General features: G+C 39.1%; 1 protein-coding gene across 1 annotated transcript; it reads left to right on the top strand.

Moving 5' to 3' along the window:
* The first annotated feature begins 779 nt into the window (after window positions 1–779).
* frzb (frizzled related protein) lies at window positions 780–23,268 on the top strand. Its single transcript, XM_011489500.4, has 8 exons — window positions 780–1,169; window positions 6,853–7,101; window positions 17,277–17,312; window positions 18,848–18,907; window positions 19,235–19,297; window positions 20,395–20,599; window positions 21,903–21,966; window positions 22,458–23,268. The coding sequence occupies exons 1-8, from the start codon at window positions 962–964 to the stop codon at window positions 22,515–22,517; spliced, it is 945 nt and encodes a 314-aa protein (XP_011487802.1). The 5' UTR covers window positions 780–961; the 3' UTR covers window positions 22,518–23,268.
* Window positions 23,269–23,642: the final 374 nt, after the last annotated feature.

The following is a 23,642-nucleotide window of genomic DNA, read 5'->3' as shown; positions in this document are numbered from 1 at the left end:
AATTTTAAAAAACTCAGAAATTCAATGTTAGGATTAATTTTTTAGGCTACATGGTGGTGCAGTGGTTGGCGCTCTTGCCTCACAGCAAGAAGGCCCCTGGTTCAAGTCCTGGCTGGGGGACCTGAACCAGAACATCAATGGGGGACCTTTCTGTGTGGAGTTTGCATGTTCTCCCGTGCATGCATGGGTTCTCTCCGGGGTCTCCGGCTTCCTACCACCGTCCAAAAACATGTTTCATAGGTTAATTGGTTACTCTAAATTGTCCTTAGGTGTGACTGTGAATGGGTGTGTGATTGTGGCCCTACAACAGAGTGGCGACCTGTCCAGGGTGTCCCCTGCCTTTGCCTTCAGCAACCCCGTGACCCCAAAAGGGATAAAACGGCAGAAGAAGATGAATGAATTTTCTTTATGCATATCCTCTTTCAGAAAACTGCCACAATGTTAAAAACCTTATCTGGAGTTGGTCTTTAAACCTCTGTGATGAGCCTTTGGGGGCTGGCAACCACAAAGTTAACTCTCAAAATAAAGTCTCTTGGATAAACTGCAGCAGAATGGGTGGAGTGGTGCTTGTTGACGTTCCCATGTGTTGTGAGTAAATCCAGCACCTATTCCATGAAATAACAAGACAAATGTCTAAGAGCTTAAGTGGCTTTCGCTCTGTTGACTTTTCATCTAAAAGGAATCTGTCTTAACACGAAGGATGATAAGAGGGGGAAAAGGAGGTGAGGAAAGAAGCGGGGGTGGAGGGTAGTAGAAAAGAAGGAGGGATCGAGGAAGAAGAGGAGGTGGATGTGTGCATAAGAAAGCAGCTCCACCCTCCAGCTCTCTTGGACGGGACGGCAGCTGCAGAAAAGCACCAATCAGCAGGAATCTTGTCCTGAACGGGATCTAACTTTCCGTGAATGACTGAGCCGTCCCCGGACAGCCGTGTCCTCGCCGCGCACCCACCCTGCGTGAAGTCATGCTCCCCCCTGCGCTCTGCGTGTCTCTCCTGGCCGCGTCGTGCGCGCTGTGGCTGCCCGCCTCGGTGCTGGCGGCGTCCTGCGAGCCGGTGCGGATCCCCCTGTGCAGGTCCATGCCGTGGAACATGACCAAGATGCCGAACCACCTCCACCACAGCACCCAAGACAACGCCGTGCTGGCCATCGAGCAGTTCGAGGGGCTGCTGGGTGAGTCCCGCGCGCGCTAGAGAATGAACTCCTCCAATGGAGCCAGTTCCTGCGCGCGGAAAGACGCTGCGGAGGAGGAGGCTTTCACCTTCTAACTTCAGAAGATACCCAATAAAATAAACACTAATTGTTATAAACTTTTTAGTAAGTAATTTGGATAAAGTTTTATTGATGACTCACCCGTTCAGTTGATGGTTTAGTCAATTAATCAATACATTCTCATGAGAGAAATCCTCTGACAAAGATTTTCAATACTGTGCTTTTTGTCATTTGATAACATTTAGCTAAACACCAAACTAGATCTTCTTTCCTTTATAACCCTTTTTACCACCATACTGTACAGTGACACCAAGCTGCTGATTGTTTAACACAAACATACCCACAGCATTTTAGTTAAATGCACAATAGAACTTCTACGTGGTAAAAATCTAATAAAGCAACCTCAGCTCTGAAAGGATTTGTATGGATGCATTTTTACACATTAAACACAGAAGATTTAAATTCAAACAACTTCACAAGTCCGTACATTGTCCCATTAGGCATCTCATTTTCCATTTAATTGTTTCCAAAAAGTTCAGTTTGTATGTGTGTGTGTGTTGTTTTTTTATTGTGTTACATTTTTACCACTATATTCCACATCCTCGCCCCACAGATAGTAATGCACAGACTTTGTGGGGGGTTGTCTTTAGTCAAGGTTGTTGCAGAAGTTACAAAAATTCAAATGAAAACTAAGTGATCGTTTTAAATAACAAAAATAGATATTATGTCCTCACTATAGGAAAAGACCTCCTTCACAAACAAATCTCATGGCTATGCATATTTCATTTTTATATTGATGGAACATCAGTAAATAAATGCCTACTAGGACCAACATTGTTTGCAAATATTTTATGACATTGTTCCTGTCTGGGTTGAAAGGTGGTCAGTAGCTCAGGGTTTGACTTAATGTGACTGACTGTGTGACTCAGATAGATTTAACCTTCATTTAAGCTGAAAGAAAATGTTTAAAAAAAGTCAAATGAAACTAGATATAAGCCTCAGTTTACCCATGATTCCTGATGACGAATGAACTTGTTTAAAAGCAAATTGTCAGAAGACTATTTAACCCATCCATTACATTAAAACTGGTTATAAAAATGTATTCATCATCCACTCCTGCAATATTGAACAACAATAGCGTGTGTGCGTGTATATATATATATATATCATTTTTTTCTTTTTCTAATTCAAAAATGAATTCCTAATCATCATGTTTGAGCTGGACACAAACCATGCATTTTTATATATATGTTTTACAGAGGGATAGATTTTATTGTCTGTTTGATGTCTGCTCATTCTACAGATACTTATCTTTCAACATGCTAATAAAATAAATGAAATAGAATTATTAGACTAGATTAATAAATACATAAAAAATCACTGACTATCCCTATAAGACTTATTTTTTATGCACCCTCAAGTTCTTATTCGCATTTGCAGCGGGCAGAAGTGGCAAGTTGAATCCAGAAAGAAAAGAACAACAAATGAAAACAAAAATTTGCCACTCCCAATAGTCCTTTTACTGTTCTTTGTTTGAAAGTCCCACTCCAACCATGTTTTTCTTTTTAAAATCGTTTCCAGTAGTCCCTTTGATTATGATTGTGCAGTTTTTAGTCAAAGTCAAAAATACTCTCTTATTTTTTTCAAGATATATTTTATACCCAGTCGCAGTAGCTCATTAGAAAATGCAATTCTGGTTTGTGGTTGGGAGCTTTGTTTGCGTCCTCACGCGCAGGCTTATAGTCCCAAAGTAGCATTAGTGCCGAAAAAATAATGACAAGCAATATCGAATCAATCCAGTCGTACAGTTTTGAGCCAAGCAGACCTAAGGGCGAGCAGGCCAGGTTGTGCACAAGGGGGCAGAGGAACGGCCATTTCAGTAACTGTAATTAGTCTTAGCTTTTTCAAGCATCCGGTTTTCTGATCCAACGTGATTCAATTAAGAAATACTCAGAAACACAGTTTTAATCATAAATTATTTTATCAAAGTCCTCAAGTATGAGAAAAATGGTACAAGAAAGTGTTAAAGACACAAAAAAGACTATTTTTATTGGAGTGGGTCTTTGAAGACATTTTCACATTTTCTCTACTCCACATTCACTATTATGACATTTTTGGTATTCTCTGGGATTTCTAAGAACCCAGACTCTGATGTGGATAAGTGTGTGTTCATTTCCATCTAGAAAGGCATAAGGGTGCTCCTCGGCAGGAGAAATGGTCTGGAGAAGTGAAGTGACTGAAAGACTTTCTTGAGCCAAAATAAAGGAATTGGTTTCAGCCGTTGGTATCGTCAGTAGTTTACAACCGTTCCTCTTCTTCTCCAGGACAGAAGGAAAATGTAAAGAAAAATAAATAAAATTCATGGATGGCACTCAAACATACATGGAGTGAGACTGCATTAATGAACCCCCCTCTCCCCACAGGACTGGAATGCACTGATTTCACAATCTGAAGTATTTAGGGTGTTGATTTGCACGTTCGGTACACACACTGCTGCGTCACTATCTGAACTCTCCAGGGTTTTTTATCATTTCTGTAGCTACTTGGTATTTACCAACTCCTTCCTCTTAGATAAGCAAATGTTTGGTTTTATTCCTCAGGTTTGTATTGTTGGTCTTGAACCAGCCAAGGTGGATGCGTGGAGTTGGTGGACACATTCTCCCATTTGCCTTGAACACTGGCTCTGGTCTGGATTTCCTGTCTGAGCCTCAGGGAGGCTCCATCAGGGAGTTTCCAGACAAATGGAATACTCTTATCATTTCAACAAAACTACAGACTAATGTATAATTATTGACCATTACCCTAAGGGGCAAAATCCACTATTAGGTTAAAGCTTTTTTTTTCTGACCCTGCAGAGAACACAGACCAATGTGGCTCAAATTGTACTTTTTTATTTTGTTGAAAAATTGACATGTAATGTTTGTATTTTTACAGACATGTATTCAAAGCACATAATACTGTAATTCCTGCAATACATTTTATTTTATTTTTTTGCTTTACAACACAGATATGGTGCAGAGGTAGCGCGGTCAGCCTCTGACCGGAGGAATGCAGGTCCGGTTCCTGCCTTGCCCCATGTACTTGAATAGCTTTTTTCTACCTTGCTTTTAGACTCAAAATGCTTTAGTCACAGTTCCATTCATCCACAAACACACACACTTACACACTTATGGTGGCTCCGCTGCTGCCAACCTATAATCATCAGGACAATTTGGGGTTCAGTGTCTTGCCCAAGGACATTTCAACACAAGGCAAAGCAGGAACCAAACCTGGGATTTGCAGATCAGAGGTTGACCACTCTGCCTCTGCACCACTGCTGTCTCTCGATGTGTCCTTGGGCAAGACACTGACGCTTTGGGTCTTCAAGCAAGGTAAAACATTTGTGTAATATGTCAAAATATGTAAGTACGGGTGTAATTTCATCCATTGCAGTACTTCCTAACATTGATCATGCTGGGCTTTTGACCTTTGGGCGACACCTGCGACATCTACTGGAGTTTAGACAGACGTTGGAGAAAGGGATCCAGCTCACAGCCAGATGAGGCTTTTTAACCAGCTAATTGAAATCGGCTTCACTTTACTTTGTCATTTAGACTTCTTTCTTTTAAGTTTTTTACCTTCATAAAGTACCTTCTCAAGCAACCAAAATCTTCAAACAACAGACTGTTCCTCTGCCATATTTTAGTTCCCATGAATTTAACATTAATTCTGAACTGTAAAACCATGAGTAAGCGTGCCACGTTTGTCTTTTAAAGTTCAATGACGATTCCTGATCCAGACGTTGAAGGATTGGTAGGACTCAAAGCTCAGCTGAGGGACAAAGTGAGAAAGCTGCAGACTTTGACCAGAAAAATGTCTTAATGAAAGACCTGCAGGCCAAAACCAGGTTTCAGTTCACAAGTTCAATATTTCACTGAGAAGCAGTACAGCCAAACCTCAAAGCCTCCTCAACTATAAGAACATTGGTTGCTTCTTCTGACCACCGTTGACCTCTGTCTCGTGTCATCCACTGTGAAAGAGACGGTCGTATGGCATCTACATTATCCATTCAGATGCACATCTAATGTGTGGTCAGCCAGAGGTTCCTGAACACGGCGTTCCCTCACTGATGTAAGAGGAGTGAGTCCTGCTGAGAAAAAAATAACAACTCAAGTTCAGATGAACTGAGCTGAGACTGAACAAGCATCCTTTACTTTGTTGAACAGATGTGAGAGTTTAATGCTGCTGGAAAATGGTCTCCTTGCATTCCACCTCCTAAAGTACAGGTTTTACGCTCTGAGTGCACTTCACAACCCACTTCAATTCAGTGGAAAATACTGTGACTACATGGTAATTCATTTAATAGCATGGGTATGCTGTGATGTGTTTTCCTGACCTTTATTGTTTTTCGTAGACAAGATTTTCTTTGGCAACTTCTTTCAGACAAAGGCTTTTGCAACAATGATAGCTGTCAGAAAACCCACAGAGCACCAGCTGGGATATGAGCTGATTTAAAGTTGAAAACTGCTCTTTTAAACATGTTGTGTCAATAACACCAAATCCATGGACATAAAAGGAGAGAGCTGAGATTCAATTCAGTTTTATTTACAGTATATAGTCCAATATTACAACAATAGTAGTCTCAATGACCACTTCAAATTAGTAATTGTATAAGAACATGAACTTAAGTCATACAATTCAATAGGAAAAAAAAGGAGGTCATAAAATTCAATAGGTAATTGCTAAACTAAACAGGCTAAACTGGGCATCCCTGCTGTTAGACCCTCCTTCTTGGTAAGGAAAAACTCCTTTAAAAATGGATTCCAAGCGGGAAAATAATGAAAAACTTCAGGGATGTCCACATGAAGGAGGGATCCTCTCCCAGGACAAGCGATGTACCATGAACACAATCAAATCATGAAATCGATGACGGCTCAATCATCCAAGATGGTTCCATAGCAGAAAAAGTTTTTAAAAATTTAAAGTTTTTTTAATTTAAAGAGCCACTCTAATAATCATTTGATCTATGGTAAAAGCATTTCCAGTTGTCTTTTAATTCTTAGCCAAAACCAAAAAACCCGTGTTGTTTTTTAGGAACGGGTTTCTGCAGAGAGACTGGAGTTGATTAGAAATTCACCTTTGAGTTGTGGGTGGGACTTTTGGCAGGGAGAAAGCCTACCCCCATCCCCATCATCCACCTGTTTACACTCTCTCCCGCTAGCTTACAACAAAAATGGTGATCGATATTAGAGCTATTCAGCCGTGCAGTTTGGATCCAGATACCAGCTCAGATGAGGAAAACAAATACGTCCATGGATCTATTTGTCTAAAAGTGGATGCATCAGAATAGAGCGGAGCAGGAAGCTTGTGGCGCACCCAGCGTATCCTCTGTGTAATAAGATATTTTTTTAAATGTTTGGTTGGTCCTTTTTCACTGTCATTTGGGTTATTTTATAAGTTTTTTTTTAACATAACCAAGAGAAAGTCTGAGACAAATTGACCATTTTTAATAGATATAGCTGAAAATATCCTGCAGTTTTCAGGGGTTTATTTTTTAGAGCTCAGTGGGTTTCCTTGAGCTGCTGGAATGATCAAGTGTTGCTGAATGTTATCAGTTTTTACACAGAAAAATCTGAAGCGTGTCTGTGTTATGTCGCCTGTCCAGGAACCGGCTGCAGTCCTGATCTACTCTTCTTCCTGTGTGCCATGTACGCCCCCATCTGCACCATTGATTTCCAGCACGAGCCCATCAAGCCATGCAAGGCGGTGTGTGAACGGGCCAAGTACGGCTGTGAGCCGGTGATGAAGCGCTACAACCACAGCTGGCCCGACAGCCTGGACTGCAGCGAGCTGCCGCTGTACGACCGTGGCGTCTGTATCTCACCTGAAGCCATCGTCAAAGCGGAAGGACCAGGTAGTCGTCCCGTTCCTGTAGTTGTTGTCATCATGTAGCAGATTTTCAAAAGAGTCTTATTTCCTGTTTTACGTTCACTGTTTGCTCTAAGTTTAAGTGTTGAACAAATTCAAAGTTGTCTTTATCTTGTCAGAGCTAGTGGAGGAGATGGATTTTAAACTTGCTTAATGGTTTGCAGAATTCCTGATTAGAGTCACTGCCTCGTTTTACTTACCAACACACGCACTAAAGAATAAGCAAAGCCGGGGAGATACAGTAGCAAAAGCTACTGGAGTGTTTAGAAGTTTCTTTAGGAAATAATCCTGTGATGCTTTTACCAGAACTGTTTTGTGCATAGAATATATCCTTACAGATCTAATATTTACACACTCCAGAGCAGCATCCTTGACAGATACTCCTATTTACAAAATCAGGCTTCTGACACAATTAAGACTATCTTTCATTTACTTAGATGGTGAACTTGATTTTGTTTCAACATTATCTCTCAGACCTTGACAATTATTTAAATGATTTAAGATTATCATTTGAAAATTTTCAAAGGTTGTGTGTTTCTTCATGTGGCTCTTCTTCTCTTACATTCTGGCTCTCTGGTTAAATGGAAATCTCTGCCAAACCACCTGGTTAGAGATTTTTACGCCGGATGCCCTTTCAGACACAATCCTGCTGCTACATAGGCAGTAGGCAGTAGCACGAAGGGTCTTGCCCAAGACCCATGGATAAAAACTCATTGCAGGTGCCAGTCCTGCACGTAACCAGCTATCCATTCATTCATTTTCTAAATCCGTTTTGTCCCTTTCGGGGTCACGGGGCTGCCGGACCCTCTTTTCAGCGAAGGCAGTGTACACCCTGGACAGATCGCCAGTCTGTTGCAGGGCCACAAGTCACATACCCATACACGCTCACATTCACACAGGTTAGCGACAATGTGGAGTAACCAATTAACCTATAAAGCATGTTTTTAATATTATTTTCTAAAATAATTATTTTCCTCTGGTTAAACTAAAAGCAAAAGGTTAGAATTTTTAAATATGGAAAACTTTTAGCTTTTGCCCAAAAATTACCTGTAAAGTAAAAAGTTAATAAGTAGTAAAGTAAATAAAAAAGAATTAAAGTGAACTTAATCAAACTGTATTCTTTTTCTTTTTTTTTTTTAATTCAAACTGTATTCAACTAACTCACAAACAGGTAAATGACAGTACGTATCATAAGTCGAAGAAAAACAATTTGGCTGTCATGTACCACAGAAAATCAATCGGAGGTCAGTAAACACAGTCTGGTCTGATAAGGCACACCAGATTTTCTATTTTTGAACAAATTCAAGGATTTTAAGTGCACTTTTCTTTTGAAAAATACAATAAAGGTCGTTTAATTAGCTTTGATTTCATTTTAGTTTTACAAATCTCTGGCTGAGATGCACCACAAACAGTAAATTATTTATAATTCCAATCTCTGCTGACATTGTATTACCTCTGTGACACATTTTTAAAACAAAGTATGTGAACCTTTGTCAAAAGTTAAAAACTATTTAATATTTTGAAAAAAAGCTATTTTTCTCCATCTCTTAAAAAAAACATCATTTGATTTATATGTATCATATTTATTAGGCAATAAAAATAACATAAATACAAAGTAGTGTATTGTGCTTCTAAATAGTGAAAAAAGACTTTGTGGCTCCTACTGGGTTGTTGTCTGCAGGAAATTGACCCGAATGGCTCTTTAAGTGTTGCAGAGCCCTGCACTAGTCTTTTAAAGGGCAACACAAACTGTCCTTATGGTTCCATAAAAGAGTGAAGTGACAGTATGCACGCTTACTTAAATAAACTGAAAACTCTAGTAATATTTAAGGCTGAAAAGACTCTGCATGAGTTTTGTAGAAAACCTGATAAATATGAAGAAGAAAGCATCTTGGAGGTCCCTTTATGATCGCCGGTAATGAGAGTAAGCGAGATAAAGACACTAAAATGTTATATTTCAGTAGCAGGAAATCCATTTTATGTTGCTCTGCAGCTTTGCACGTGTTTTGCCATAATGTAATTTTAAATGTAGTTTAACACATTAACATAAAAGAAATCTCCAAATCCTCTTTCAGGAAAAGAGCACAAACAGGATCTGAGTGTGAGACTGGAGCTCCTATCCATTCATTCCATTCATTCATCATATTGTCAGCTGTCAGATGGTTTAGAGCTGAGAAGGTTTAGTAAACTATCGGCTGTTTGTTAAAAGCTAAAAGGATTTTAAGCCAGAAGCGGATTTGGTTTGTTGCTGTTGATTTACATTGTTAAAACGAGTTGAGCAAACATAGAAATCTCAGTTGTGAACGAACAAAAACAAAACACTAACGGTTTATTCAGACTTGAAAAATGCTTTGAGTCTTGAAGCTTGTGTTTGGTCTGTATTCAGACTGGCATTAAGCGGACCATTCTGTTATGGACCAAAGCTTGAAAACAAAACCACGTGACTAAAGATGTCTTCAGTCATTGGCCAGGAATTACGAGGGCGGGGCAAAACAACAAGCTAAAGACAAACGTGCTGATCAATATAGTAAAATCATTTTCAGGATAGTAAACTTATTAAAAACGTTATTTTTGGATTATCAGTTTTGAATGTCGGGAACAACACTTTTTACTTATTACTTTGGTACGGCGAGCCATGCTGCAAGGCGGTTACTGGCAAGGAGATGTCCCGTTTGTACTTTAACTCAGAGAATGCTAGAAACTACAGTGATGAGGAGACGTCGGGTATGAAGGTACGCTGATAAGTGTTTATGACATATAGATTGTTAGAAAAACAGTAAGAAGCAATGTGCATCATCTTAAAAGCTGTTTTAACAAGCCTGCATTCATTCAACCACATTTCAATGAGTTGCTGGGTCTTGTGGTTGTGATTCTGTTAAGGAAACTACAAGGTAGATTTTAGGATGATGTCACAGCAGCGCCAGGCACATCCAGCATAATGAGAGACAGAAAAGCATGTAAGAAGCGTTTTCAGCTGTATTCAAATAAATGTTCTAACAAATAAGGAGTTGGACCCTTTATTCTTCTTTGATAAAATGACAATCATTGCTTTACATTTGTCCGCAGCTCATCTGTTGCTGCATTCTGACTGTGTTTAGATCATGTGACTACTGGCCACAGTGGACGTTTTGGACCATTTGTTTCGCTTCCAGCATGGATTGTGTTCAGACTGAGGAATCTCAGAGCGAACTGAAGCTCAGTCCTATTGGAAATGAACCGAGACCATCTCCAAAGATGAGTCAAAGAGCGGTTTCTGGTCCCGGACCAGGATCCACTTGGGTGTATTCAGACTGAAAATTTGTTCTGTATTATCAAGGGAAACGAATTCTGGTTCACTTTGAGAAAACCAAATGTGTCCAGTCTGAATACCCTCTTAGATTCTATAAACTCTTGGACAAAGCTGAAGCATATCCAGACCTAAACATGGCTTGAGTTTATCGTAGTTTCAGAATAGTAACTTAATTTTTCTTTTTTTATTGCTCAGTAATGCCAGCTTCTTCAGCTCATCAACTTTCTGCTTATTTCGTTTATTCCTAAGGACCACGAGGAGCACAGAAACATCATTATCAGGGAAGTCGTTTAAAGCGCTCTATATGGCTACTGCAAAGTTGGTATTTGATTACATTTATATGGTTTTATACAGAAAGAAGGTGTTAAATCATGCAAAACACTAAAATGGAAAAGGCACGTTTATAAGATGAGGTCCTTGTCTCTAATTAAGACCACACTTTGACAATAGTGGGCTCAAGTATTGTGTTCAGATGTGCTCTGTTGGTGTTTCTCCTGAATTGGACTCTTACTTACACAGTTTGTCCATCCCAACGCTCTCTCTCTTTGTTCTCTGAAATTAGATCTTTCTGCTTGATTTTAGTTTGACTTTTGGCAGACCCAGCTGACCTATTACATTATCATTTTTCGAGGAATTTAAAGCAAGCAGCTGCAAATGAGAGCAAAGTGAATAACTCAAACTGGAAATCTGTGTGAGCTGGCATCTGGCTCAAAACTGTAAATTGCCAAATACGGCAAAAAAAAACAAAAATTGCCATTTTTGTTGTATAAGCAATGTTAGGTTGGGGTTGTGAGGGGCTGTAAACTAGCAGGAGAGTGTGTAAACAGAGAGCTCTTCAGGTGAGGGGAATGGGGGTAGGCTTACTACATGTCACTAACCACTGCACCATTGTGCAGCCCTCACAATAATATCTAAACATGATATTGTTAAACTGTGCTCTCAAATAAAAAAAAAATGATATTCACCTTTCAGCATATCCTTTTAGGGGTTGCAACAGCAAATTCAGCTTTAACTGATTCACACAGAGGGTTCCAGATGCCCTTCCTGACACAACCCTGTATTTTATCAGCACAGGAGGGGCCCAGATTTGGGTCCCTTTGTGGCTAAATAGTTAGGCAGTAACTTGAAGGGTCTTGCCCAAGGACCCGAAGGATGAAGCTCATCACGCCCCCTGGGAATGAAACCCTGGTTTCCCATGAACCTGGGAATAACCAACTGAGCAATCCAGTCGCTCAAATTTACTGACCAGAATTTACTCTGCCCAACAATGTGCTAAAAAAAGACCATCAGGAGGGACAAAGTAAAGAATACAAAGAATACAATGCAAAGGTTTAAGTTCCAATTAGATTAGCCCCTGCTACCCAAAGTTTGATGGAAACAAAATTCGGTTAAAACAGTAAAATATATTCGATGCAAAACTGTAAATGAATTTGTTTTAGATGTAAAATCACTATACTAATCAGAAGGTCGTGAACCCTTTTTGAAACCTGTCTCTGGTGGACTTTGGAGAAAATGCAACACGTTTGGAACAAGTTCCATATTAAAAGTTAGGCCAGGATGATATCAGCATGATTAAATAAAATCCAACTGCTATGGCATGCATTCACAGAATAAGAAATTGGTTCATAAACAGAAAATGCTTAAATAATTTGAAACAAACTGTGTCAATGACCTTTTAAATTGCTACCAGTCACACTTTTTCCCTGACGTGCTGATTTAAAAACATCCAAAAAACCTTTCATCTTTCATCATCTGTTCTTTGAAGGGCAAACTCAGGAACCCTGAGCATGCTCTGAGAAGGAGAGTTTTGGCTCCCAGCCTGACTGGATGAAGGTTTGATTCCAGTGTCAGCCAGAAAAATTTGTTATTTTTTCAAGTCAGTTCTGGTGGTTGAGGATCCCCAGTGAAAGCATGCTAAAGCCATGAGAGCTGTCATGCCAAAAAAACTTAGGTATGTGTATCTCAGATGCCTTTACAGAATTAAGAACTGCTGAAGCAAGTGTTGAATAAAACATTAACTTATAACCACACAAAAATCTTTGAAAGGAACATTAAAATATGTTTCCAGGCCGTTCCCACATGATCCTCTGTGCTCCGTCTACCCTGCCAAGTTGAGCCCTGTCTGTGTGTTCGGCAGTTCCTGCTCCCTTACACTGTTGCCGTTCCCTCACGAACAGATAGCGTGAGTCATTTCCCTTCTGATTTCACTCCCACTGACTTTCTCAAAGAGCGCCTTGATGCAAGCGGCCCACTCGTTTTACACCCAATAAAACCTTCACTGTCCTTTGCTTCTCCAAACAGGACAAGGTCCTGAAAAAAACAAAAAAAAAACTCTTCATCTAAACCCTCGTTGACCTTCCTATTGGCACACCCACGCATCCCTGAGCTGTCTGGGCTCAATTCCAATAGTTTGGGAGTTTTTCCTTTAGTGTTTTTTTTTCTTCTATCTTTTCTGATATGCTGAGTTTCCGGTCAAAATGGACTGAAGTTGATTCTGTTTCTTGAGAGACTTTGACCTTAATGTTGTTCAAAAGGTTTTTTGTTTTTGTTTTTTGAAAGAAAATCCAAAATAGCTTTTAATGTATTTTTTCACAAAAGGCACCCATCTCTTAGCTGTAAATGAGGACTGGACTGAGTGTGACGTCACCCACTAAAAATGGTTTACTTCAATGTTTCTATGGCAACTACTTTTGCCAATCAGGAGCGAGCTTGTTGGAAGTCCACACCCCTACCACTTGAAAGTGGGCTACACGAAATCTGTCAAATGTTTTTGAATGTTCAACATGAGATTAAACCTGATTGGTCAGTTTCAAACTTGAATAACTTGCTCTACAGAAAAAATGTGAAAAAAATGGGGATGATCAAGAACATGTTAATTTAAAGGTATCAGAGCAAGAAGGGTTATTCTGACCAGTAAAATGACTGAAAACATTGGTTCATTTCTCTGTAGAAGTCAACGAGTGCTTCCTGTTTGGAATGGCACAGGGGGAGGAGTCACTTAGTCCAGTTCTCATATGAAGGTTAATTCACCAAATCCGCAACAGTGGAAAAACCTGTGAATCTGAACGAAACTGTTCAGTGGCACTCGTCTGAAGCATGTTTTATTTTAGCTCCCTCTGAGTAAAGTAGGACATCTTGAAATTTTCTGAAGATGGCAAAAATATTCAAATTTCCTTTTTTGATTTTAAAGTGCCCCTTTTTATTTCTCATATTTTATTGACATTTTACTTATTCATACAAAATGAACTTACATGGAACAAAAAACAAAACGTAAAGCGATCTGCGCAAATAAAAGCAAAATAAAAGAAGCTAAACTAAATACAACAATGCAGATTTGTATATTTTACAGTCTTCTACAAAACCTGAGAAATATCCTAGTTAAAACTGATATCACAAAGCACACATATAGCAGTGTAAAGGTTTCCTCATCCCAGCAAACCTGAACCCCTTTAAAATACTTTTTTTAATGTCCCTGAAATGGGATGGATGGTTTCTCTGTTGTCTGCATTTTTATCTTTGTTTTTAGTTCTAGCTTTCATTTTTTCTCCAAACACGTGTGATCTACTGTCATTTCTTTTCATCAATCTATCCCAAGCCATCTTTTAAAAAGTGATCCACGACACAGAAAGTCACAGTTCTGAAAATAAACATGTCATCAAAAGAATTGATGCACCAGGTTTCCTACATTTTGCTGAAATAAGAGAATAATATGGAAGCAATTCTGTAGCATTAATAAAAAGCAAAGTCAAAACCAGAAATGCTTTTTCATTTTCAAAATGAAACTGCATTTTTTGACTCAAAAATAAAATGAAAAAGCAATCCACCAAAATGCTTTTTCTTTTCCTTCCTCAACACAGCTTATTCTGTCACTTAATTAAAATGATAATGAAAATGGTATTTGACATTTCATTTTCAAGACGTTTTCTGGTAAATGTGTAGCATAATTCATTTAGAAATGTTTAATTTGACGTTTAAAATAGATTAATAGAAATGCTTTTTAATTTTCAAAATGAAGCTGCATTTTTTGACTCAAAATTTAAAAGAAAAAGCAATATACCAAAGTGCTTTATCATTTTATACTTCAACACAGCTTTTTCTGTCACTTAATTAAAATGACAAAGAAAATGGTATTTGACATTTCATTTTAAAAAAGGTCCACGGTAAATGTGTAGCAAAATTCATTTAGAAATTTCTAATTTGACAATTAAAATGGATTAACAGAAATGCTTTTTAATTTTCAAAATGTAACTGCATCAAATGAATCAAAATTCAAATGAAAAAGCAATATTTCAAAATGCTTTTTCATTTTATACTTAAAACCGCTTATTCTGTGTCATTATTAAAACGAAAATGCAAAGAGGGGATTGCATTTGCATTTTAACATCCACCCTGGGAAACTTGTAGCAATATTCATTTCTTAAAAGCATTAGCAGAGGGGAGGCGGGGCGATGACGTCACTGCTTTCTCCGTGTGTACGGCCGCTGTCGCTGAGAGACCTGGTGTGTCTGTGTTCGCATTGAGATCACCTAAAACCGGGTCCTGTTCACAAACCGCTGGACCTGGACTGCTCAAACCTGGATACCTGGATCTTAATGCGAGAAATGCAGCAGAATGTTCCTTTATCTCCCTCGCGAATCAGAAGCTGTGAATCGTAACCCAACTTCTTCAGCGTCGTCTGACCGCACGGATTTAAAAACATATGATCGAGCAGAGCAGGCCCTTAATAATAATCATGACAGTAATAAAAGCACATTATGAAGATAGTACACACGGAGAAAGCAGTGACGTCATCGCCCCGCCTCCCCTCTGCTAATGCTTTTAAGAAATGAATATTGCTACAAGTTTCCCAGGGTGGATGTCCCCTCTTTGCATTTTCGTTTTAATAATGACACAGAATAAGCGGTTTTAAGTATAAAATGAAAAAGCATTTTGAAATATTGCTTTTTCATTTGAATTTTGATTCATTTGATGCAGTTACATTTTGAAAATTAAAAAGCATTTCTGTTAATCCATTTTAATTGTCAAATTAGAAATTTCTAAATGAATTTTGCTACACATTTACCGTGGACCTTTTTTAAAATGAAATGTCAAATACCATTTTCTTTGTCATTTTAATTAAGTGACAGAAAAAGCTGTGTTGAAGTATAAAATGATAAAGCACTTTGGTATATTGCTTTTTCTTTTAAATTTTGAGTCAAAAAATGCAGCTTCATTTTGAAAATTAAAAAGCATTTCTATTAATCTATTTTAAACGTCAAATTAAACATTTCTAAATGAATTATGCTACACATTTACCAGAGAACGTCTTGAAAATGAAATGTCAAATACCATTTTCATTATCATTTTAATTAAGTGACAGAATAAGCTGTGTTGAGGAAGGAAAAGAAAAAGCATTTTGGTGGATTGCTTTTTCATTTTATTTTTGAGTCAAAAAATGCAGCTTCATTTTGAAAATGAAAAAGCATTTCTGGTTTTGACTTTGCTTTTTATTTATGCTACAGAATCGCTTCCATAGAATAAAAGACATATTCTCCTCTCACTATGAAGAACAAACTACCATATTTTAAAGATGTATATTCATTTTTCTTGAAAATCTGAGCCAGACTTTTAATTATACTGTGTTGGTATAGCCTTTTGGTGTCATGTTGTGGTGCTCTAGACCTCTTTTCTCACTCTGCTCGCTGAACTTTGTTTGATGCCAACCAGTCAAGTCAGATGGCTTATAATGACTCTGGTTGTGACAATTGCCCTCTGATTACACTGCCAAAAAAAGTAAAATACTCTTAAATGCAAAAAACACAACAACTTTAATTCCCGTGACTTCAGCAAGTGTCATAAAATAAAATGTACTTCAGCTAAAATTCTTATTTTCTGAGAACTTCTAGTTTCTGCAGGACAAGTATGGATCTTAAAATAAGAAAACCCCAAATTTCAGTTTTGAGTTTGTTTTTTCACATCTATAGTGTCTAAACTATTTTTTGAAGTTACATCTTCAAGGTAATTGCGGGTTAAACTTTACTCAGTAAGTTGGCCAATAATTTCGCATCAATAAACCTTTTTTCTGGCACTACATTTACTTTGCTTTTTCAAAACCTTTAAATATTTCTACTTAGAAATAAAATCTACCAAGTTCTTTAGACACATTGGCAGTGGCTCAGGTGGTTGAGCAGGTCGGCCAATAATCGATCGATCTGTGGTTCGATTTCCCCCCAGTGAACTGTCGTAATGTCATTGGGCGAGACACTTCACCCGCCCTGCCTCCAGTGTGGCTTCACTGGTGTGTGAATGCGTGTGAATGTCCCGGTGATGCGTGTACTGGCAGCCACACCTCTGTCTGTCTGCCCCAGTGCAGCTGTGGCTACTTTAGTAGCTTACCATCACCAAGTATGAAGTAATAATGGACACTTTGTAAGCACCTCAAGCATCTGGAAAAGTGCAGAAAAATCCAACCCATCATTATTATTAAAGTTTTCGATGTAAAGGGCGATTCTGCACGCTCAGGGAAGAAATTGTTCTGAAAACCAACTTTTTACAATTATTTGATTCCTCATCTTCACTTTTTTTCCCACTAATGCTGAAATACAACAGTTTGGTCTGAATTTGAACTGAAATTGGGCTGAATTGGACTTAACATGTTTTGATGTTTTTTATCTCGTTTTAGCTCCATGTAGGGATAGTTTTTACACATGCAACCCCATATACCTGTTACCCGTACAATCAACTCTCTGCATGAACTTAGCTTTTTATAGATACATCGTTACTGTCTTTTGTTTCACACATTACATGTCCCATTCTTTTTGAACTCTGTCAATAAAAGAGCAGACTTGTTGTCCTTCCATGTGTGACAGCTGTCCTTGTCTGTGTCTCTGCAGATCCCTACAACACTGACCTGACCAGATGTAATCCAGGTGAGACTTAGTCCTTTTCTCCTTCATCTTTCCTTGGCTGACAGCAGTTTCCAGGAATTGTTTTCTTTATTTTTTTTAGCATTTTGACATGCAACACTTAGCAGAAATAAATTAAAGTTAAGAATAGATTTGGGCCCAACTGGACTCTTCTGCTCATTTTATCCCATTAGCAGATATTTTTTGCCAGTGTTCTATAGATCCTTCCTACCAATTAAATATTCCTACAAGCACTCAAAGCGCAAGCACAATCTAAAATTACGTCATAATTTTCTGTTTTGGCGGACGGCCCATAAATTTGTGCCATCTCTTCTATCTAGTGGTTACTATAGTATTTTTTTTGCCGTATTTGTATCTTTAGGTTATATTAAATCATATGCTATATGCAACTAATGCAATGCTACACTTGTTAACTTAGCTCTGAACTTTGAGGCTAGCTCACTACTTAGCTTCTGAGAGTCATTGTTTTCACACTGCGCCATAACTCAGTGACAGATCTGTATCTCTCGGTCTGCGCAGTGAACACTTCAAAATCAGTAAGGTCTTTTGAACCGAACACCGTAAGTGCTGCACGGAATTTGAATTCAACCTTGGCTGAGCGGTTCAGTTCCAGCATAGATCCATATTCCGCTCATGGTGTCCAGTTCAAAAGACCCCACAGATTTTGAAACATTCATTGCGCGGACAGGAACGGATCTGCTGCAGATCTTCTGGATGATTTCATTTTAACACTGATGCCACTTCTCCATACAGCTCTGTACTAACAGCTGCACACATTTCTTTCACTCTCCACCTGCACCCGACACCACCGGGTGGACAACATACTATAACTCGTGAAACTGTGGACCCCACCCCCCACCCCGAATCTGTCCTATCCCCCCCGTGAATCTTTCCTACCCTGCTGTGTTTGTGACCCAACATAACATGACTGTTTATTCGTTTATACACAGTAGGTGGGATTATCTGATAAATTAGGACATTTGGATGACTGTATCTATCATTATGTATGATAGATATGTCATGATGGATATATGGGCAGGTAGGACTGATTATTAGAGCACCAGGGAATGTTTCTTACTTTGGAAAAATGGCGTCACAGAGTTTGGTTGAATGTCAAAGAAGACCACAGGAGTTTTTCTGATTGTAGCAGCAGAGTTCATCTCTATTTGGTAGAAGGTGGAATTTAGTGATATGGACTTTTACAAACACATATTTATTTAACAGATGACAGCATTAATCAAACTGAATTGCAAAAATATTTTATGCATAATGCTGCACGAGACCTTTTAAAGAAATAAAAAGAAAAGCCAACAACTGACCAAAACACCTGCTGTTTCTAAACTTCCAGTTTTTGTGTGGTGCCGTTTGAGACAAATCCAGGGCTTTGTCACACAGAGATAAACCAACTATTAAGCAATGCAGTTTTGGTCATGAAGAAGTAAAGGGAACTAATCACTATTCTCTTCAAGATAATTGAAATATCTGTAACCAGCAAACCAGCGTTACAAATTATTCTGGGTTTTTTTCTCCCTCCACAGAATCCAGTCCAGACTCTCCAATGGACTCCAACAGTTTCCACTGCAGAGGACCAAATGCAGGTGAGTTTAACTGTGGTTCATCCTTCCACTTATCAGTTCTGCCCGGCTGTGCCCTCCCCCTCTCCCACATCAGACTACTCTTTCTCCATGGTGGAACATGCACTGGGAAAAGGGATTACCCATTTAACGAAGCACAAACATCAAACTATTTGTCGTTTATTTGGCTTTAATACTCATTAGGTCCTTATCAGCTTTTTAACTGACCTAAACATATGTAGACTTTCAATGTGACAATCCCTTTCATACTGAACAAAGGAATATACTCAGAAACAGATCTGTTTCATTGAATAAACATTTCTGTTTTTTGGATTGTTTGTTTTGTTTTAGGCTGCAAATGTAAGACGGTCAAAATGAGTCTGAAAACGTACCTGAGGAACAACTACAACTACGGTAAGCTTTCAGTTTTTCCAAGAAAAAGCTGCATCATTACAGCTTTTGGCTTAGTCACAACTACCTTTACGGATGGATCCGGGCTGTCTGTGGAAGAAAAATGTACAAACCAGTATGGGGAGCATTGGTGACCTGCACGAAATTTTAAAATTGTAGACCACTCGGTGAACCCATAGAGCGAAAATGTTCATACACATTTTTCCTACGGGCATGCTGCGAGTGACACGTCATAGTGAAAGCTTTAGCAACATGTAAGGGTAAGTAGGGGTGAAACCCAGGCATGTCATACAGATTTTGTTTAGATTTTTACGCCCACCCCAATCCTACTCACTGCACAAGGGGCCCTTTACTGCTGTTCAAGTGCACGCTCCTTTGCGTGCTCATTGCATGCTTTGTGCTGCAGACTGACTGTTAGAAATTAGGAATTTAGGTCATTAGTTTGTAGTTTGTGTGGTATACTACGGACGTCTTATAAGCACTATCACCTGCACACCCCATGCATGCAGCATTTGCACACGCACCTCACCAAGCACTGGAGTGCGGCGCGAGGGCACAGTATCATCCTTACAAATACTTCACAGTACATTTACCACACACTCGACAATGGTACATACCGTTTTCCTGAAGTTTCTTAAGGTGGCTCCATGAGCCACAAGGGAACTGCAAGACACACCAGCACTCCTTTTAAGATGTTTAAGATGACCCTCCACTGACCCTAACAGCCCAAAAAAATCATAACACCTGCACAGGTCAAACCCCATACAGGTGCATGTGACTAAGGCCTAACTCAGGCTCTGAAGTTTTACATTCACAAGAATATGCTTACATGAAGAAGACGGTGCCCTCTCACTATCACCACTAGTTTCACTTTAGGGGCCTGCTTGGTTATATGTTCTGTGATCGTATCTGATAAGATGTTGGTCTTCTGCTGTCGTCCTCACTTTCTTGAAGCCAGTAAAACCAGCTTCTCTCTTAAAATGAGTCTAACCAACTTCTGTTGCTTTTTCCTTCTGAATTTCCTGTGTCAGATGTTATGAGTTAAATTGACTGATTTTATAACAGTCTAATGTTTTTTATCTGCATGTGTGGACCTCCAGTGATCCGCGCGAGGGTCAGGGAGGTGAGAAATCGAGGCCTGGAGCCCACAGCGGTGGTTGAGGTGAAGGAGGTGCTTAAATCTTCCCTGGTTAACATTCCCAAGGAGGCGCAGACTCTCTACTATTCATCCTCCTGCTTGTGTCCTCCTCTGGTACTTGGAGAGGAATACGTCATTATGGGTTATGAGGATGAGGAGAGGTCCAGGTGGGGGGCATTTTGCATTCTTCTACATTACAGCACTGGTTCAACATATTTTATTATTTATGTCTGTATTAAATATGACTTAGCACTTTACAGATGGAACCACGGCCAGATAGGTTTAATTTCACAAAATCTTCAGAAGGTATGGACATTGGAGCTGTAGAAAAAAATCCAAGAAATCTAACTGGTTGATTTTTTTTTAAAGAATTTATTTGTATAATGGAACAGAAAATAAGTATTTTCAGACTTTCAACTCCTTTCACAGATTTATTTAGCTTGAATGGCCCGTTTCATCCTCAACACTTATGGAAGGAGGTTTTTGTCCAAAATCTCACCATACAGATCAGTCATCCTGCCCCCCTTGCAGAAGACACGGGCAAAAACTATGATTTTTACCACCCCCCATGCTTCACAGTAAGTGTTGTGTTCTTGGGACGTAATTCAGCATTTTGTCTCCTTAACACGGCGAGCAGTGTTTATACCAGTTTTATTTTAGTTTCACAAGGCATTCTCCCAATCCTCCTCTGGATCATCCAGATGGTCTCTGAAGAACTGTAAATGGGTCTGAGCATGTGCAGGCATAAGCAGGTGGGCCTTTGGAGCACTGCAGGATAACAACACTGCAGAATAGTAACACTTCATGTTACTACAGTAACCTTTTTTTTCTGGGATCCCAGCTCTGGTCCCAAGTCATTGACCAGTTCCCCTGTATGGGCTGTTTATTCACCTTTCTTAAGATCATTTGTACCCCACTAGGTAAGATCTTGCGTTTATCTCCAGGTGGAGAGAGATTGTCAATGTATTCATCTTCTTCATCCAGGACTTCTCTCTCCCCGGCCACTTCCTCCCACTCCTCTGGAGGGGACCGTGAGGAGTCTCACTAGCATGTCCTGGGTCTACATGCCCGGAACACCTCCCCAGGAAGGTGTCCAAGAGGCATCAGGACCAAAATGCCCCAGCCACCTCAACTGGCTCCTCTTGATATGAAGGAGCCACGTAGAAGCAACTATTTGATAGTTCTAGAAACTATTTTCTAATAGTTGATTTCTTTTTATCAAGCTGCCTGGTAATTGTAGATTGGTTCATTCTGGTCTTGTCCAGGTGTACAATTATGACCCTGGTATCCTTAGACAACTCTTGTAATAGATACTTATTTTCTGCACCATTGTACAAATAAACTCTCCATTTGCCCCGCTGTATAGTAAAAATGTACCACTAAAAACAACAATTTTATCTTTTTTCTGCCATGGGTCTAAATGTGTTTTGAGTTAGAAATGTATTTGTGGTTTGTTTTTGTTGGTTGCAGGTTGCTTCTGATTGAAAGCTCCATAGCTCAAAAGTGGAAGGATAAAATGGGCAGGAAGGTAAAGGTGTGTATGGAATAATCCTCATGCATAAACACTGAAATAAAAGCACAGTGTCTCTGTAAAAAAAAGGACGGTTTTCTTTTGTTTTTGAAGTTATGGCGTTCTCAAAGCCTCTTTAGTTAGGCAGACAATGGAGCTTCTCAGTACCGATACTTTAATGCCATTGGGACAGAGGTGGAGCATAAATGTTCCCCGATTTATGAGCCAATATTTGTGTCATTATTGACAAACAAGAAATCATCAATACAAGCTTCTTTAGGCAATGCAAAAATAACATCAATATTTTTAATTCAAATCCTGAGCTCCCTAAATTTGATCCTTTTATTTGAAATGGCTGTCCACTGCTGTTCTAATTTGCCACCCTTTTCAAAGTCTTCAGCCCACCTCCCAACATAAAATGTAGCTCCGCCCCTGGACCAGAACTATATATTTGTCACCAGCTGGTGGTGCTGTTTCTTGTGTGTGTTAACAGAAACTGTCACCATGTCTTTCAGAGATGGGATCAGAACCTGCAGGGAAAATCCCGATCAGCTGTACGCCGGAGTCGCCCCTAAGACCTGATTGTGTGCATGAAGGTGTGTGTGTGTGATTGTATGTGTGTGTATGTGAAGGTGTGTGTGTCCAAGTGAGTGGATTAAAGTGTGTTTGTGTAGATATTGCACTATCGCAGGCTATTGTAGCTGAATGTAGTTCATCTCCTTACGTATCAAACTGTTGTAATCCAATTTTTGCCATCCTTTTTCTTTGCACAAACATGTAGTGTATTTTTTTTGTGTGTTGATATTTGTTTGTAAATACACTTTGAGCACCATGCTGACTGCGTGGACGCAAAGCCAAAAAGTTGATGGGGAGGAAGTGTTAGTTTTTTTTTTCTGCACTGCCTCTTTTTTGTGGTTTGTGTTTGCAATCATTCTTGATGTCATTAATGCGACTGTAAGGACATTTTTGCTTAGACATGAACATAAAACGTTCCTCTACTACAAACAAATGAAACTTTACCAAAAATTGCAGAATATTTTTCATCCTTCTGTTATTACTTCGAAATTTCAAAGTGTTTTTTATGCAAAAGAATATTTTACCAACATGACTGAGCTTTCAATGAAACAAATCTTTCTTTTTTTTTTCTTTTTTTAAATCGTAAATGACTGCAGAAACTGTGGCTGTTTTCTGGGTTCCCCCTCTGTTTTTGTTGTCCTGGGTAGCCTAATACTTTACCAACAAGTTAAAAAAAAAAGTTTAAAGTAGTTCCGAATAATTCATCTTATGCATTGTGTTATAAGTGATTAAAATGAATTCACAAAGACAGGTTTTCATCCTTGCTGTGCTTTTTTTTTGCAAACAGTAATCACGGACATTGGAATCACCTTTGTACGGCCACGGATCACGATCATCCCCTGTGTTTGAGCGCAGACTCGTGTGCCAAGCTCGGTTTGTGCTGTTTGACAAATGATCAATAGTTTGATGGAATCGGCATTCTCTCTATGGCCCAACAGGTGGCGACATCTCTAAACACAATGAGAAAATTGGTGATCTTTCGCAAAAAGGAGTCTATTTAACCCTTGTGCTATCTTAGATGACCCCACCCTTACATTGACGTGTTCTCCCTACCATGTCAAAGGTGGAAAGATTTCATGTAATCCATGGACACCAGTGAAGATCACAAATCATTGAAGAAAAAA

Source organism: Oryzias latipes, chromosome 21 (assembly GCF_053564925.1).
Source record: "Oryzias latipes strain Hd-rR chromosome 21, Olatipes_Hd-rR_3.1".
Lineage (NCBI taxonomy): Eukaryota > Metazoa > Chordata > Actinopteri > Beloniformes > Adrianichthyidae > Oryzias > Oryzias latipes.
This window is presented reverse-complemented; position numbering and strand designations above follow the sequence as displayed.

Excerpts from the sequence above, each read along its gene's own strand:
- frzb (XM_011489500.4), top strand. The coding sequence starts at position 962 with ATGCTCCCCCCTGCGCTCTGCGTGTCTCTCCTGGCCGCGTCGTGCGCG. Across the intron at positions 7,102-17,276 it reads CGTCAAAGCGGAAGGACCAG|ATCCCTACAACACTGACCTG; the intron begins GTAGTCGTCCCG and ends GTGTCTCTGCAG. Across the intron at positions 18,908-19,234 it reads CTGCAGAGGACCAAATGCAG|GCTGCAAATGTAAGACGGTC; the intron begins GTGAGTTTAACT and ends GTTTTGTTTTAG.